The sequence below is a fragment of the Nomascus leucogenys genome, chromosome X, assembly GCF_006542625.1.
Source record: "Nomascus leucogenys isolate Asia chromosome X, Asia_NLE_v1, whole genome shotgun sequence".
Taxonomy (NCBI): Eukaryota; Metazoa; Chordata; class Mammalia; order Primates; family Hylobatidae; genus Nomascus; species Nomascus leucogenys.
The window spans coordinates 46,318,346-46,334,668 of record NC_044406.1 but is presented as its reverse complement, the minus strand read 5'-3'; the positions used below and the strand labels follow the sequence as shown (position 1 = coordinate 46,334,668).

General features: G+C 47.9%; 1 protein-coding gene across 2 annotated transcripts in view; it reads right to left on the bottom strand.

Annotated features, from left to right (window-relative positions):
* Positions 1-221: 221 nt before the first annotated feature.
* Positions 222-16,323, bottom strand: part of DIPK2B (divergent protein kinase domain 2B) — a 56,624-nt gene continuing 40,522 nt past the window's right edge. The window contains exons 3-5 of one of the 2 annotated variants that reach the window (XM_003271026.3): positions 9,508-9,681; positions 5,749-6,037; positions 222-3,831 (exon numbers count right to left, since the gene is read on the bottom strand). In XM_003271026.3, coding sequence (XP_003271074.1) covers positions 3,491-3,831; positions 5,749-6,037; positions 9,508-9,681 — 804 coding nt within the window. In that variant the 3' untranslated portion in view covers positions 222-3,490. Of the gene's footprint in view, positions 3,832-5,748; positions 6,038-9,507; positions 9,682-14,055; positions 16,001-16,323 lie in introns of those variants that run through there. The other variant, XM_012498710.2, reaches the window with a different exon arrangement.

The following is a 16,323-nucleotide window of genomic DNA, read 5'->3' as shown; positions in this document are numbered from 1 at the left end:
GGTCTTCAGGCATGTTGACGAGAACATCTGCTCTGTCGTGAAGGTGTATGAGAAAAGGACTCTGTGATCTCCTGAACCTAGGAAAAGCCACTAGCTGGGGAACTATTTCTAGGCCACTCCTAAGCATACGCAGGGCCTGCCTGACATCTGCCCTGCTCTCCTTAGCACTCAGCTTGTATTAGGCCATTTTGTATTATTATAAAGAAATACTTGAGGCTGGGTAATTGATAAAGAAAAGAGCCTTATTTTGGCTTATGGTTCTGCAGGCAGTACAGGAAGTGTGGGGCTGGCATCTGCTCTGGTAAGGGCCTCAGGAAGCTTCCAATCACGGTGGAAGGTGAAGGGGGAGCAGGTGTGTCACATGGTGAGAGCGGGAGTGAGAGGGAGAGTTGGGGGAGGGAGGTGCCACACTCTTTTAAACAACCAGATCTTGAGTGAGCTCAGCGAGAACTCATCACTTCTGGGAGGGCACCAAGTCATTCATGAGGCAACTTCCCCCATCACCCAATCACCTCCCACCAGGCCCCACCTCCAATGCTGGGGATCACATTTCAACATGAGATTTGGAGGGGACAAACATCCAAACCATATCACAGCTTACACTGTGGATGTGAACACAGCTGTACACATACACAAAATTTTATTGTAATTTATACTAAAAACCAATCTCCCTACAGCTCCTCGGGGGACAGCTCACCAGTTTTCTCATTGGCTCTGTCCTGGGACTCGGACAAATGGGGCACAAGGTCTCTTTCTGCTGATACAGGTGGGTCCCAAGTCTGCATTTCCTGTCTGGACTCAGCATCACCAAGGGTTACATGATGGTTTTGAAGGAATGTTGCTCAGAGTTTCAGGCGACTGGTCTGGAGGAGAGAAGAGGGCAAGTGCTCACTTTGAACCCGTGCAGGTGGACAGATGTGTGGTGGAAGGATTGGAGGGTTACCTCAGACCACATGCTGGCCCACGCAGGGCCAAAGTCACTCATTGTGTGGAGGCATTTTGCGGTGGAAACACACCTGGACGCAGGGAGAAGGGCTGGGGCCTGGCTCAAGCATCAGAGGGTCTCTCTGGTAAGCCTTCTTCCTCCGTGGGACTCTGGAGGGTCTGGAGGCTGTGGCCTCTCTCCTGGTTTCTGGTCAGGTGGCCAGCTGGGAGGACAGCTGCAGTCAGGCCAGCAGGAGAGGGACTGTGACTGTGCATGTGGGAAGGGTGGTCAGTCTTCACCCTCCAGACCAAGCCAGAAGGCAGCCATTTCGAAGCGTCTCAGGCAGCCCAAGCTTGCTGGCCAGTCCACAAGCTTGGCCAGTCATCTTCACTGTCATGGTTGCCCTGTGGCAGTGCCTGTAGCAGTCAAGAGACAAACCCAAAAGGGAACCAGGTACTCCACAAAATAAGGCTTTTCTGGGTTCCATTTTTGAATGGGAGTGAAGGCCCCAGAATTGGGTAGCACAGGTGAAAGTCAGAGGCTGAAGGGGAGGGCAATAGGAGCCTCCTATTAGCAACGGGCTCCTCTGATGGCTGCCTTTGCTTTGAGGACACCCTGACAGCCTTGCTGAACTTTTCTTCAATTTTGAGCTTAGCAAGCTGCTGCCGGACTTTCTCTCCTTCACTGGGGCTCAGCTTGCAGGGGTTCTGGAAATATCTCCGCAGATCACTCTTCCTCCCTGGGCCTCAGTTTCCTCATCTGCACAGTGAAGCCTGTTAAGCCAGGTGTTCTGACTTTATTTTTATTTATTTATTTTGAGACGGAGTCTCGCTCTGTCATCCAGGCTGGAGTACAGTGGCGTGATCTTGGCTGACTGCAACCTCTGCCTCCTGGGTTCAAGCAATTCTCCTGCCTCAGCCTCTCGAGTAGCTGGGACTACAGGCGCCCGCCACCACACCTGGCTAATTTTTGTATTTTTAGTAGAGATGCGTTTTCACCATGTTGGCCAGGCTGGTCTTGAACTATTGATGTCAAGTGATCCACCCACTTCAGCCTCCCAAAGTGCTGGGATTACAGGTGCGAGCCACTGTGCCTGGCCTGTTCTGACTTTAAAGGTGGGGATTCAGAGGTAGAAAAGAGGAGGTAGACTGAGAGGTTCCTGGGCTTAAAGGCTGGCAGGGAAGCTGGGCAAATGAACAGAAGACCCCCTGCTTATGTTTCAGGCACCAGGGCAAGAGTGTACATGGAAGCCTACATACCATGTGGCTAAATATTTAAAAAGCAAACTAACAAACTGTTGAATAAAATATGTTCTATTGGTTGACCTTGAAAAAAATATTTTTCTGATGAGTGACCTGTAAGGCCAAGTTTGAATGAAAATTCCTAGACTCCTTAGAGTCCCAACTCGGAGCACGTGGTGTGGAGAGAGCTGGTCCAGGGCCTCAGCTGTGGCTACAACGAAATGTTCTCCCACTCAAGATCTCCTGCTCTAGGGAGCGGGGCTGACCAGGGACCCCTGCTGCTGTGCTCTGAAATCTATCTTTGCTGTTTCCGCCAACCACTGAGTGCAGCAGGGATGCTAACGGGGTCTATTTGTGGGAGACACGGGGCTCTTCTGATGGCTGCCTTTGCTTTGAGGACACCCTGACAGCCTTGCTGAACCTTTCTTTGATTTTGAGCTTAGCAAGCTCCTGCCAGACATTCTCTGCTTCACCGGGGCTCAGCTTGCAGCTCCACTTACTGGTCCTCCCAATCTTTTCCGGTCCCTCCTTCTTTCCTCACACACAAGCATTTCCCCTAACACATCTTTGTTCCGTTCACTCTATCTTGACACATATTCTTGGTGGACTTGGGCTAACACATGGGTCCCCCGCCAGCCCCCCTTTTCTTCTTACCCCTGGCTTCTTCCCACACCAGGAGAAGCCCCATGTGCAGGTGTATGGAGCCTCAGGTACCAGGCTCTAGGTGGTGGCAGGCATGTCCCCTTGGCCTGCAGTCTCCTCATCCCGCGATGGTGTGGGGAGTGACACAGGGCCATAGGGAGCAGGAAGGGGGCCCCTCTTGTCCGAGTCTAAAGTGGTAGTGGCAGGGAGCCTGTCCTTCCCCTGCCTTCCCTCCACTCCAGCCTCCTGGCCTGATCGGCTCTTTCTCATGCTCCCCGCCTCTGTGCTTTTCCAGAACACACTTTGTCACCACCTGGGATGGAGATGGTGAGCATGTGTCCCAAGACTCATGCTTGGGATATACGCTCGATGGTGGCTCCATCTCTGTCTTCTTTCACCCTCAGGAGAGTCTGGTGGAGAATAGAGGAATCTGAGGCTCACAGACATTGAGTGAGCGTCCATACCCAGGTCTTCTGATGCCCACCCCGGGCTTTGCCAGGACGTCCCAGCCAGCAGAGACAGCCACATGGTATCTCACAACTCCCCTCTCAGTCCCTAAGAAATGAATGTGCCTTTCTTCTCATCTTTAAAAAAGTGCTGCTTCTTTTAACCTTGCAGCAACCCGACTGGGAGAATGGAGAGCCAAGCACATTGTCCCCAAGGCCAGCTAGACACCAGCCCTTCAGAACTTATCGTTATATTTGCAATCTGGGTAACGATAGGCAAATCTGGAGTCACACGTTCTCAGGGGCCTCAAGATGTCTTTCAGCCGGCTGGCGGCCCCAAGGACTTCCGGGTCTGGGCGGGTGCTGTCCCCACACTGAGCAAGAACGGAGTCTATGTCGTCTTGCACCGGGGAGGGGAACCTCCCCTGGAGAAGTCGAGGCAGCAACTTCTGACACACCAGCACCAGGCTCTGCTTCTCAGAGATGCTTTCGCAGGAGGGCAGCTGGGCCTGGCAGCCGGAAACCAGGCAGCTAAAAATGTCTTTATTCTCTCCTGCCCCGGTGGCTTCTTGGCTGCCTAGAAAAGAAATGGGAAATATTACACACCCTGCCACCTGTGCTCCTTGAGGGAGGGCACCACTAATTAAAATTGCTGGGTGGCGCCGGGCACGGTGGCTCACGCCTGTAATCCCAGCACTTTGGGAGGCTGAGGCGGGCAGAGCACTTGAGGTCAGGAGTTCCAGACCAGCCTGGCCAATATGGTGAAACCTCATCTCTACTAAAAATACAAAAATTAGCCGGGTGTGGTGGCCTGCATCTGTAATCCCAGCTACTCAGGAGGCTGAGGCTGGAGAATCGCTTGAACCTGGGAGGCAGAGGTTGCAGGGAGCCAAGATTGCACCACTGCACTCCAGCCTGGGCAACAGAGTGAAACGCCATCTAAAAAAAAAAAAAAAAAAAAAAATTACTGGGTGAACTAGTATAGTCTCCTAGCATTTCCCAGGAGATTTAGGACTCAGGGACACAGTGGCTCCTTTTGAGAACCACGTGGAAAGAATCCACTCTGCTACAATAGAGTGAGGCCTGGGCATGGAAATCCACTTACTCCTACCAGAAGTTAGGCTGATAATTGCGGAGATCACATCCATATTGTTAGACTCTCATTATTACTAAATTAGGGAACTCAGGAAATTATTGGGACTGGTTTCATTTGCGCCTTTAAAATGCAAAGTGAGGACCAGACGCGGCGGCTCACACCCGTAATCCCAGCACTTTGGGAGGCTGAGATGGTCAGATCACCTGAGGTCAGGAGTTCGAGACCAGCCTGGCCAACATGGCAAAACCCCGTCTCTACTAAAAATACAAAAATTAGCCGGGTGTGGTGACAGGCGCCTGTAATTCCAGCTACTCAGGGGGCTGAGGCAGCAGAATCGCTTGAACCCAGGAGGCGGAGGTTGCAGTGAGCCAAGATTGCACCACTGCACTCCAGCCTGGGCGACAGAGTGAGACTCTGTCTCAAAAACAAAAACAAAAATGAAAAACAAAATAAAATGCAAAGTTAGGAGAAAAAACAAGTAATCCCAAATATGTATTCAATGAGTTGTAGTGTGACTGACGTTTCATGGTTTACATATCCGGAATATTCTGGAATCAGCCTCATTTCTTCTAATTTGATTCTTCTTAATAAAGGCAAATCAGGAAATAAATAAGTGTGGTTTAATTTGTCTATTTTTGTAGGCTTTTGCATACAAATAAAATCAGAAATTAGAAAATAAAATCCTTTGTCCTCTTATTGGGCTCAGAAAATTTGGTCAGCATTAGAGATTAGGGTGTTCGAAGGGTTCTAGAACCCTGAATGAAACTTTACACATAGTGAGAAACACAATTCAGTCATCCACCTCATTTGGTTCCATGCTTTTTTACTTTGAAAACTTTATAAAGAGCAATTGTGCCAAAATGGATTGCAAAATATACCAGTGAATCAGCCTGATATTTAAGTTTTAGATAAAGGGTAAAAGCATCTGATGAGAAAGACTCTGAGTGGGAGATGGACCCAAAAGTTGTGTGTGTGTGTGTGTGTGTGTTTGTGTGTGTGTGAGAGAGAGAGAGGAGAGAGAGAGAGAGAAAGAGAGAGAGAGTGAGAAAGAGAGAGAGAGAGAAAGGAGGGGCAAGGCAGGTCCCTGGGCCACATAGACCCAATTGCACAACAGCACTGCCCTGGGAGGGTGCGGCTGGGGCTGTGCCACTATGCACAATGCTTCTCATGGACAAGGTCAAATCCACTTCCCCTTTGGAGATGGAGTTAGAGTAGAAATTCAAATAGGAGTGAGGGACATTTTACATGAAATCTAACATTCTCCGAACTTGAGTGTCTCTCACTATGACATGCAGAGATGGGAAAGGCCCAATAGCATGACCCCTGGCCACGCCTCCCTAGCTCCTGTCACCCTGACTTTCCCTCTGACAGCTGCTCAGCCAGGCCCATGCTGAGTACCTTCCTGCTTGTCGATGACGCCCACTGCACTGGCATCCCGGATGAACAGACGCCCGTTGTTAAAGACACCGAACATGCCTGCATCAATATGGGTGAAGTAGAATAAATAGTTCAAATCGTTGCTCCTCAAAGACTCCAGGACACCCAGGAGCTGGTAGGCAAGGTCGGCTGCCTGATCTGGGGGTGCATCATAGAATTCCTGCAGCGGTCTGGTGCTGGTGCTGACGAGGAATCTGCCACAGGAGCCCAGGTACTTGGGCAGCGGCCATCCCTCAGCCCCAGGGAAGATCTGCCAAGCCAGAAGGAGGAGGATTAGAGAGAAAAATCTGGTGACAGCTCTCTATCTGTCTATTATATCTATCTATCTATCTATCTATCTATCTATCTATCTATCTATCATCTATCTATCATCATCTATCATCTATCTATCTATCATCTATCATCTATCTATCTATCTATCATCTATTTATCATCTATCTATATCTATCATCTATTTATCTCTATCTTTATCTCTATCTATCATCTATCTATCTATCATCTATCATCTATCTATCTATCTGTATCTATCTATCTATCATCTATCATCTGTCTATCTCTGTCCCTCACTGCAAGTACAGAAAGATCAGGATCTCAAAACATGTCAGCGAAGTGTCTCTCAACCTTTTTTATACCTCTTGGAACATGGCAATGCCCCATCCCTCCCCTTCCCCATTTTTTAATTATATTACTGATGGGAAGATTCAGAAAAGGAGGCTGCTTTCATTTCTTTGTAGTAGAGTGCATTTCAACAGAGTTCCTCCAAGCAGGGTATGAGAATGTTAATGGACTTGCCACAATTTTAGATAGTATCGAGGATTCAGGGAAATATGTTTAAGAGTTGTATAGTTGAAAAAAATAGGATTATTTGAGATTTCACAGATATCACTGTTTAGGAAGAGGCTATGGGAAAAATAATAGAGGATCAACTTAAGTCTGATTTAAAGCAAAACTTTTTTTTTTTTTTAAGAGACAAGGTTTTGCTCTGCCACGCAAGCTAGAGTGCAGTGGCATGATCATAGTTCACTGCAGCCTCAAACTCCTAGGCTCAAGCAATTCTCTCACCTCAGTCTCCTGAGTAGCTAGGACTTCCGGCACATGCCACCATGCCTGGCTACTAAAGAAAAATATTTTAAAAAATAACAGTGGCTGGGTACAGTGGCTCACGCCTGTAATCCCAGCACTTTGGGAGGCCGACGCAGGTGGATCACTTGAGGACAGGAGTTTGAAACCAGCCTGGCCAACATGGCATAACCTTGTCTCTACTAAAAGTACAAAAATCAGCCAGGAGTGATGGCACATGCCTGTAATCCCAGCTACTCTGGAGGCTGAGGCAGGAGAATCGCTTGAACCCAGGAGGCAGAGGCTGCAGTGAGCCGAGATCGTGCCACTGCATTCCAGCCTGGGCGACAGAGCGAGACTCTGTCTCAAAAAAAAATAAATATGTATATATGTATTTATATAAAAATAAAACAGTACAGGTACCTTGTTGTGGGACAGGGCAAAAATCATAAGGGTGGTCTGTGGGTGACTGAAGTTTTGAGAACTACTGTACTGTCCTTAAGCCTCTCTCTTGCCAGCCGTGGGTGAATCTGTCTGGCTGGGGTAGCTACATACATCATACAGATGTTCCCCAACTAACTGGAACCTTCCAGACAGCCTAAAACTGGCCTAGGGAAGCATGAAGCCCCAACCTGTCTCCTCTGCCTCCTTGTAAGAGGTCCAAACCTGTGGATTTGTGAGATGAAAAGTGGGGAGGAATCCTGGCTAACCTTTTCTTGACTATTTCTTAAAGCAGCTATATCTAGAATGGCTATATCAGCACTTTATTCCTTGTTTTCCTTCTTTAAAAAATAAAGTAATCCCCATCTCTGATGGTTTTCTGCAGTCCTCTGCCCATTTTAACCCACACACTGCATTGTGAAGAACCCATGCCCATTTGAGTTTCCCCTGCCTAGAGGGGACCTCTTTTTTTTTTTTTTTAGACAGAGTCTTGCTGTCTTGCCCAGGCTGGAGTGCAGTGGTGTGATCTTGGCTCACTGCAACCTCCACCTCCCGGGTTCAAGCTATTCTCCTGCCTCAGCCTCCCGAGTAGCTGAGTTTACAGGCGCGTCCCACCGTGCCTGGCTAATTTTTTTTGTATTTTTTAGTAGAGACTGTGCTTCATCATGTTGGCCGGGCTGGTCTCGAACTCCTGACCTCAAGTGACCCGCCCACCTCAGCCTCCCAAAGTGTTGGGATTACAGGTGTGAGCCACAGCACCCGGCCCAGAGGGGACCTTTCTTACTGTGTACCGCGGAGGGAAGTCCTGGGCCTACTGTCGTTGTCTACAGGTGTGGCCACACGGCCACTCCCGGGTTCCATGCCTTGCCCTTCCTGGGCAGAGCCCAGGGCTGAGTCCCAGCCCCATGCTCTCATCCCACGCCTCTCAGGAGCCAGGCCTAGAAGTAGCCAAGATCTTTTCTGGGAGAAAAGATCTGTGAGAGTGCAGGACAACTTGCAATTCCTTTTCCTCCTCTAGTATTTCAAAGGCCAATGTCGCCAGGCAGGTTTTAGTGGGAAGAGTGTGGCCTCTGAGGGCAGGCAGATGACTTTGCATTTGGGTTCTATTGCTGACGTTGGCTAAAAGTGACTTGGGCCAAGTCACTTCACATCTCAGAACTCCATTGAATCTCATCTGGAAAAGGGGACAATAATAATATTCTCAGGGGGTGGCTGTGAGCATTAAATGAGATAATATCAAACCTTCAGTGAAATGCCTGGCACACAGCAGGTGCTCAGTGAAAGAGAGCTGTTATTATGTATTCAATCATCATGCCTTTGGCCACTGTTCATTAACTGTCTTTGCTGTGGCTTCTTCCTCCTCTACCTGCACCTTTCCCCCCTCCTATTCCTTCTCTTCTCCTCCTTCCTTTCCCTCTTCTCCTCTCCTGCCTTCCTCTTCTTTTTCTTAGTCCTCTTCCTCCTTCTCCTCCTCGCCTTCCTCTTCTTCCCTCTTTCTCACTCTACTCCCCCTCCTTTTCACTCTACTCCCCCTCCTTTTCCAGATCCTCTCTCCCACTTTCTAGTTTCCTTTGTGTCCTTTATGTGACCCCTGTGTCCTTACCCTTGAGGTCAGGGTCAGTGGGAGTGATTGGGCTCCACGTATTTTATGGGTGTTCGTTTCCATATTGTGTCTGTCTCTACCACTGGACTGGAAGCTGCATGAAGGCAGGAGACACCATACTTGTCTTGTTGACCAGTATATCTCCAGGCCCTTAATGCATCTTCATTTATTTGACCATTCCCCTGTGTATGGACATTTAGGAGTTACTTCCTTTGTTTTCCCCTCCTTTCCAAGCATAGCTGCAAGGTACATCTCTGGGTGGGTCAATCTTTGGCTATTTCTCCACTTCCTGACCTCGGTCCCATCTGACTAATCTTTGAGGCACAGGTCAAAGTTGGCCTCCTTCACAAAGCCCTTCAGGGCTGCTCAGGCAGTGAAGGTGGCTACTGTTCCCTCCTATCCCCATCCCCCTCCCAGCTCTGGGCTCCCACACCTGTTTCCTCCACAGCAGCCACAGCACTTTCACACTGCAGAAGCCAACACATGCCAGAAAGGTCCTAACACGGGCTAGTGGCCCAAGACATGCAGTGAGAGGAGGGAGAGAGCTCAATCCAGGGCGGCTTCTGGGAGTCCAAGATTGACCCCCAACCTAGAGGGCTTGCCAGGTCGCTGCGTACCTGTAGGAGGATGGGGTGCGAGTTGACAGCCAGCGTGTAGAGCAGGCGCAGCTTGTCACGGTCGGTGAAGTGGTCCATGAAGATGCTGCCGGCGTCGGCCACCTCTGCATAGCGCCTGACCACGCGATCCAGGAGTCGCTGCGAAGGGCAGCGCAGGAGCGGGCTGGCCAGGCCCTACGCGCAGGTGGGAGAGAGGCGGGAGAAGACGGGGGCGGGGCGCTAAGCTCTTGTAGGGGGTTAGCAGGAGGGGGAATGGGCAGATCCTGCTGTTGGGGGTGAGAGAGACCTTGAGGTTGGGGGGCCAGGTGGGGCGTGGGGGTTGGGGGGTGGGAGATGTTGGGTAGCTCTGCCCAGGCGGAGGAGGGGGCAGACCCCTGTGGCTGGGGAGAGGGGCCAGAGCACTTTTGGGGGGCGGGGTGGGAGGCCCCCTTCCCCACCACAGGCTACACTGGGGGCGGGGCCGCAGAGACCCAGGGAACAGAGAAGGGAATGAGCTCTCTTGGGCAGCACGGCAGGAGGGCACTGGGCAGGCTGAGGGCAGGGCAGGCGAGAGAAGGTGGACTCCACCTTTCCCCACCCTTCAGCTGGCCATCTGAGTTTTGAATTGTCTGTGTCTCTACCCACCATTGCACCCCCACCCTGCCCTTGGAAAGAAGGCTGATCCCAGGCTGAATTCATTCCCTGCCATGGGCTTTTTCGATTCCTTCTGCCATCTGACTTCAATATCGCAACTATGAGGCTACACTTGAGCGTCTTTGTATGCACCACTGTGTTCTTGGGATAAGACTTGGAGATACGAACCTAGGCTTTTTTTTTTCTCACGACTTTCTAGCTAGCCCCTACACCTTTTTCCCCATGCTGAACAAAGAAGAGAATCAACCTCCTGATAAAAAGAAATAGAGTTAAGAACAAGGCCCTGGGGCCAGCCTGCCAGAATTTTATCTGCTTCCACAACTACCAACTGTGTGACCTTGGACAAGTTACTTAGTCTCTCTGTACCTCTGGTTCCAGTTTAAAGTGAGGAGGACACTAAGAGGTCATGAGGATCAAGTAAATTAATAGATGTTAATTCACATTTGGTACCTCACTGAATCCTCTCAGACCCTCCATGAAGTAGGTGCTGTTATGAACCTCACTGTGCAGCTAAGGAATTGGAATGCAGAGTGTAGGTAATGGTTGGAAAAGTTGGATTCAGGATTTGAACCCAATGGGTTAGACTCTAATATCTGTGCCTTTTCCCCGTAATAGGCCCTGCCCTGCCCCCTCTCCATAAACTACCCAGGTGGAGGCCATAGAAAATGATTTGAGGCTATGAGAAGGTCTCTTTGCTTCTGATCATCTTCTCCTACACAGCCTGAAATTCCATTAGAGGTGATCATTGGGGAGCAGGGGGTGGGGGTGGGGATAAGTAATTTTTTCTCTTCTCCAAGAGCCAGTTCTTAAATGAAGGTATCTCTGGGAGAGATAGGACACTAATTGACCAGAGCAACAACAACAATAATACGTAATAATTATTGAGTGCTTACTACACGACAGGAGCTGCTCTAAGCCTTCCATAGGTGGTGTATTCTTTCATTTACTTCACAAGAACTTATTATTGCTCCACTTTTCAGATGGTAATACTGAGATTTAGAGAGATTAAGTCAGTTGCTCCAAGTCACATATACCTAGCATTGGAACCAAGACAGTACACCGGGTGAGAGGTAGATAAGGATAGACAAAGGTGAATAAAGATAAGGGAGCCAGGCAGGACCTGCACCCTTATCTTTACTGGGAATGAGAGGATCACATCATATAACCCTGCAGTTAGCACCAGGCTGTATTCAGACTGTATTTGTGGACACAAAGGGAACAGGCCCTGCCCTCCGGGGTGCCTCTCAGCTGGGAGAGACCATCAGGTGCCCAGCAGTTAAGATGTGGTGCAGGAAGGGCTATGACTGCAATGAGCTATTGGAGCCAACAGGAGGAGGGCCACATTACAACTTTCATGGGCCCTTAGTACACTTGCTTTCACAGGCCCCTTCCTCCATGAAAAATATTACAAATTATATTTTACAACTGCATTGATATAAAGACAAATATATTAAAATTATACATTCAAACATTTTCTTGGAATTAAAAATTTGCTTTTTTTCTTCTGATTTTGAAAGAAATCAAAACATTTTTGTGGGACCCTGATATGGTTTGGATCTGTGTCCCTGCCCAAATCTCATGTGGAATTATAATCCCCAGTGTTGGAGGCGGGGCCTGGTGGGAGGTGATTGGATCATGGGAGCAGATTTCCCCCTTATTGTTCTTGTGATAAGGAGTGAGTTTTCATCCTTCCTGTTCGCCTTCTGCCATGATTGTAAGTTTCCTGAGGCCTCCTCAGCCAAGCTTCCTGTACAGCCTGAAGAACTGTGAGCCAAGTAAACCTCTTTTCTTTATAAATTACCCAGTCTCAGGTAGTACTTTTTTTTTTTTGAGACGAAGCTTCACTCTTGTCCCCCAGGCTGGAATGTAATGGTGCAATCTCAGCTCACTGCAACCTCCGGCTCCCAGGTTCAAGCCATTCTCTTGCCTCAGCCTCCCAAGTAGCTGGGATTACAGGCATGTGCCACCACACCCGGCTAATTTTTTTGTAGTTTTAGAAGAGACTGGATTTCACCATGTTGGCCAGACTGGTTTTGAACTCCTGACCTCAGGTGAACCACCCACCTCAGCCTCCCAAAGTGCTGGGATTACAGGCATGAGCCTCAGGTAGTTCGTTACAGCAGTGTGAGAATAGACTAATACAGACCCTAAAAGATTTCTTGAAAGATAGTGAGGTTTAAGCTGAAGCCTGAACCTGCAAAGAGGGTGGAAGAGTATTTTATGCAGAGGGAACAGTATATGCAAAAATCTTGAGAGGAGAGAGAATGTGCTAGAAACTACAGGGAGTTAGGGCTTTTTGAAGCTAGAAGTGAGAGTGAACAGAGAGGAAGCCCAGAATGGAAGACAGATGATGTCATTTTAAGGAATTTTGATTTTATCTAGAAGGGATAGGGGACAACTGAAGGCTTTAAGCAGATACACATTTTATGCTCAGCTATACATTTTAGGAAAGTGATTCTGGGTTATTATGTGGACAATAGATTCAGAGGAGTGTGGCCAATACTGCTAGTTATCAGCCCCTGCATTTCAGGTAGGCATATGGCCACCCCAAATAAAGATTTCGTTCCCAGCTTCCTTTGCAGCTAGGTGTGATAATGTGACTAGGTACCAGTCAATGAGATATAAGTAAAAATTTCTGGGAAGAGTCCTTAAAGGGAGAGGATGTAGCTTTCTTCACTCTTTTCTTCCTGGCTGGAAGATGGATGTGATGGAGGGCGCTCAGGCAGCCATCTTGGACCAGGGCACACTAAGGGCTGCGAAGCAGCAGAATAAAAGTAGCCTGGATCCCTGACAATCATGGAGCCACTATATTGGCCTTCGACAGCTATGTATCAGTTTCTTTTATGTTTTTAAAAAGTGTATTTTGGCCAGGCACAGTTGCCCATGCCTATTATCCCAGCACTTTAGAAGGTTGAGCTAGGCAGATCCCTTGAGTACAGGAGCTCGAGACCAGTCTGGGTGACATGGCAAAAGCCCGCCTCTACAGAAAATGCAAAAGCTAGCCAGACGTGGTGGTGCATGCCTGTAGTCCCAGCTACTTAGGAGGCTGAGGTAGGAGGATCACTTGAGAAAAGAAGGTGGAGGTTGCAGTGAGCCATGATTGTGTCACTGTACTGCAGCCTGGGCAACAGAGTGAGACCCTGTTGCAAAGAATAAAAGTGTATTTTGATCTTGTTTAAGCCACTGTTACTTGGATTTGTTGTCACATGCAACTGAACTTAATCCTAAATATCACAGGAAGAAAGAGTGGAGGCAGGAAGGCCAGTTAGGAAGACGCAGTGATTGAGTGTGAGAGGAGAGAATGCAAAGATTTGAAGATATTTGTTGGTAGCAGAATATACAAGTCTTGGTGATAAGCTGAATGGTTGGGGGCTGCTGGTGAGAAGAAAGGAGGTGTCAGAGATAGCACTCAACGTGAGAGTGGACAACAGGAATATTGTTTGCTGAGGTGATTTTAAAACATGTTTGCAAACTCTATGTCACTTCTCCCATCAAGGGATAGAGTCTCATTTCCCTCCCCTGGAATATGGACTGGCTTTGGTGACTCAGTTTTGGTGGATAGGATGGTGCAGGAGTGAAGATGCAAAAACATTAAGCCTAGGTCTTAAAAGGTCAAACAGCTTCTACTTAATTCTGTCTTTGGATGCTTGCTTTTGTACCTAGCCACCATGCTGTAAGGAAGCCCAGGCCACATGGAGAGCCATACGTGGAGAGAAAAACCAAGATCCCCCACTCACTGCAGCTGGGTTCCTGACAGCCAGCCCCAATTTGCCAGCCATGTGATTGAGCCATCTCGGAAGTGGAACCTCTATGCCCTATAGAACCACCCCAGCTGATGCCACGTGGAGCTTGGTGAGCCTTTCCCACCAAGCCCTGCTCAAGTTGCATATTCATGAGCAAAATAAATGATTGTTGTTTTAAGCCACTATGTGTTGAAATGGTTTAATACACAACAATAGATAACTGCTATATTTGCTGAGAAGGTTCTGAGCCACCTCTATAACTATAGCAGGAACAGGCTTAAGAGACCGTTTGTACTAACCCCTCCCTTTATGATGGAGGCAGCTCCTCCCCAAGGTCCCACTTACAGAGTGAGACCTTTGTCTACTTCTGTTTGGCATGTGCTGGCCATGTGCAAACCCACAATTATATTGGCCAATGGCAAACAGAATTGGGAAACCAACAATTTCCGATAAAATAAGGTCTCATTTCAAACCAGGTACACCCATTTTGGGGATCACCAATTGCTTTGGAGTTTCTAAATCACTTCTCCCATCTGCATACGTGGGCAACAGGGCTAACTTACCACCTCCCAGTGAAAAATAAAAAGATAACCAAACCCTGGACCTCTGTTGCCCCTCTCCCTCCAGTGCCTGATTTCCTCATCCTTGCATTTCCCGTCAGGTGCTATCCCTTGGGAAGCCAGCCAACCAGTCAATGTCTCCATTGACTGGAATTTTGCTTGGCTATATTGTTACTTGATAGGGGCCTTTGGTTCAGGGTGATACTGAGAGTGGCTGTCACAGTTCTCTACCACAATCCTTAACAGTCTGAAGACGGTCGATAAAATTTGGCAGACATGTTGCTGTGATGGTTAATTTTATGTGTCAACTTGGCTAGGCTGTATTCCCCAGTTATTCAATTGAATGCTAATCTAGGTGTTGCTGTGAAGGCATTTCATAGATGTGATTAGCACCTACAATCAGTTTACTTTAAGTAAAAGAGATTATCTAGGTAATCTGGGTGGGCATGATCCAATCATTCAAAGCCCTTAAGAACAAAACAGATTTTTTTAAGGAACAAGGAATTCTATCTGCAAACTACAGCATCAGCTCCTGCCCAAAGGTTTACAGATTGCAGGCCTACCATATGGATTTTGGACTTGCCAATCCCTACAAACACGTAAATCAATTCTTTGAAATAAATCTGGACATGTATATGTATCTCCTACTGGTTCTGTTTCTCTGGTAGAACCCTGCCTGATACACTAGCTAAAGGAAAAACACTCGTTCATTACAAAAATGGACAGCAACGAAGACCGAAATCTAGGTTTGCTTTCATCTTGGAAGCTTTTTGTGAAATCTGAATAGAGGAGAAGTAACTTTCCCAAGGATTCATTTGACCTGCGATTGGCTTTCATCCATACCCCCAGGTGTTTGCTCAAAAAACATCACCAGCAATCAGCAGTGTCCTCATTTAAAGGGTTCTTATCAGAATGGAAACATAAGAGATAAATAGTCTTGACAGGTGATTTCGTGACTCTGATGGAGGTACTTAAAAAGTAAAAGAGGTATGCTTTTTTTTTTTTTCCCCTCTAGAAACTAGAGATAAGAGAGTTCATCCATCACTAGGGCAAGAACAGGTTTTCCTTCAGACCAGAGCAAAATTTAGAAGTTATGTGGACCTTTGGTAATGTTGTCAGAATTGCCCTAGCTCCTTATCAGGGTCTGTCTCATGGGGAAGACCTGCTCAGACTGAGAATCTTGCCAGAAGTAGATCACAGGGGGATCACATCTGGATTGGGGTGGGCTCAGCGATGGCCCCATCTAGGGGACCACAGTGTGGTGGAAAGAGCCAGGGCTTTGGAGTTGTCATCAGAGAATATTGTGCAAAGGTAGCCTGTTGCTGGTGGGCCTGTGTGTTGGTGAATTCTGGAGGGTGGCATGGGAGCTGCGTGTGAAGGTTTGATGCAGAAGCCTCTTTAGTGATTACTATTTGAAAATGTGGTTGGTATAACACAATTGGGAGAAGGCTAACACTTTCTGGAAGTTCTCAGTGCTGGGCCCTATGCCAGGCTTTTTCACTGGTGTTATCTCAGCATACACAGGAACTTTAGTTCTCTCTGGCCCTGGTGACAGTCCTGAAAATTTAAAATGATTGATTAAAAAAGGGCTTCAAAGATTTGTGGAAAATGTGACATTAATTTTCGCAGCTCTGGCTGGTAAATGCAAATGAAAGATAGCATTATCCAGTGATCTAGTAAAATACTCCCATGTTCCAGATGGGAATAAGGACCAGGAAGGAAGTGGCTTGTTAAAGATCATGCTCCTGGCCAGGTGTGCTGGCTCACATGGATGAAGCTGGAAACCGTCATTCTCAGCAAACTAACACAAGAACAAAAAACCAAACACCGCATGTTCTCACTCATAAGTGGGAGTTGAACAACGAGAATACATGGACACA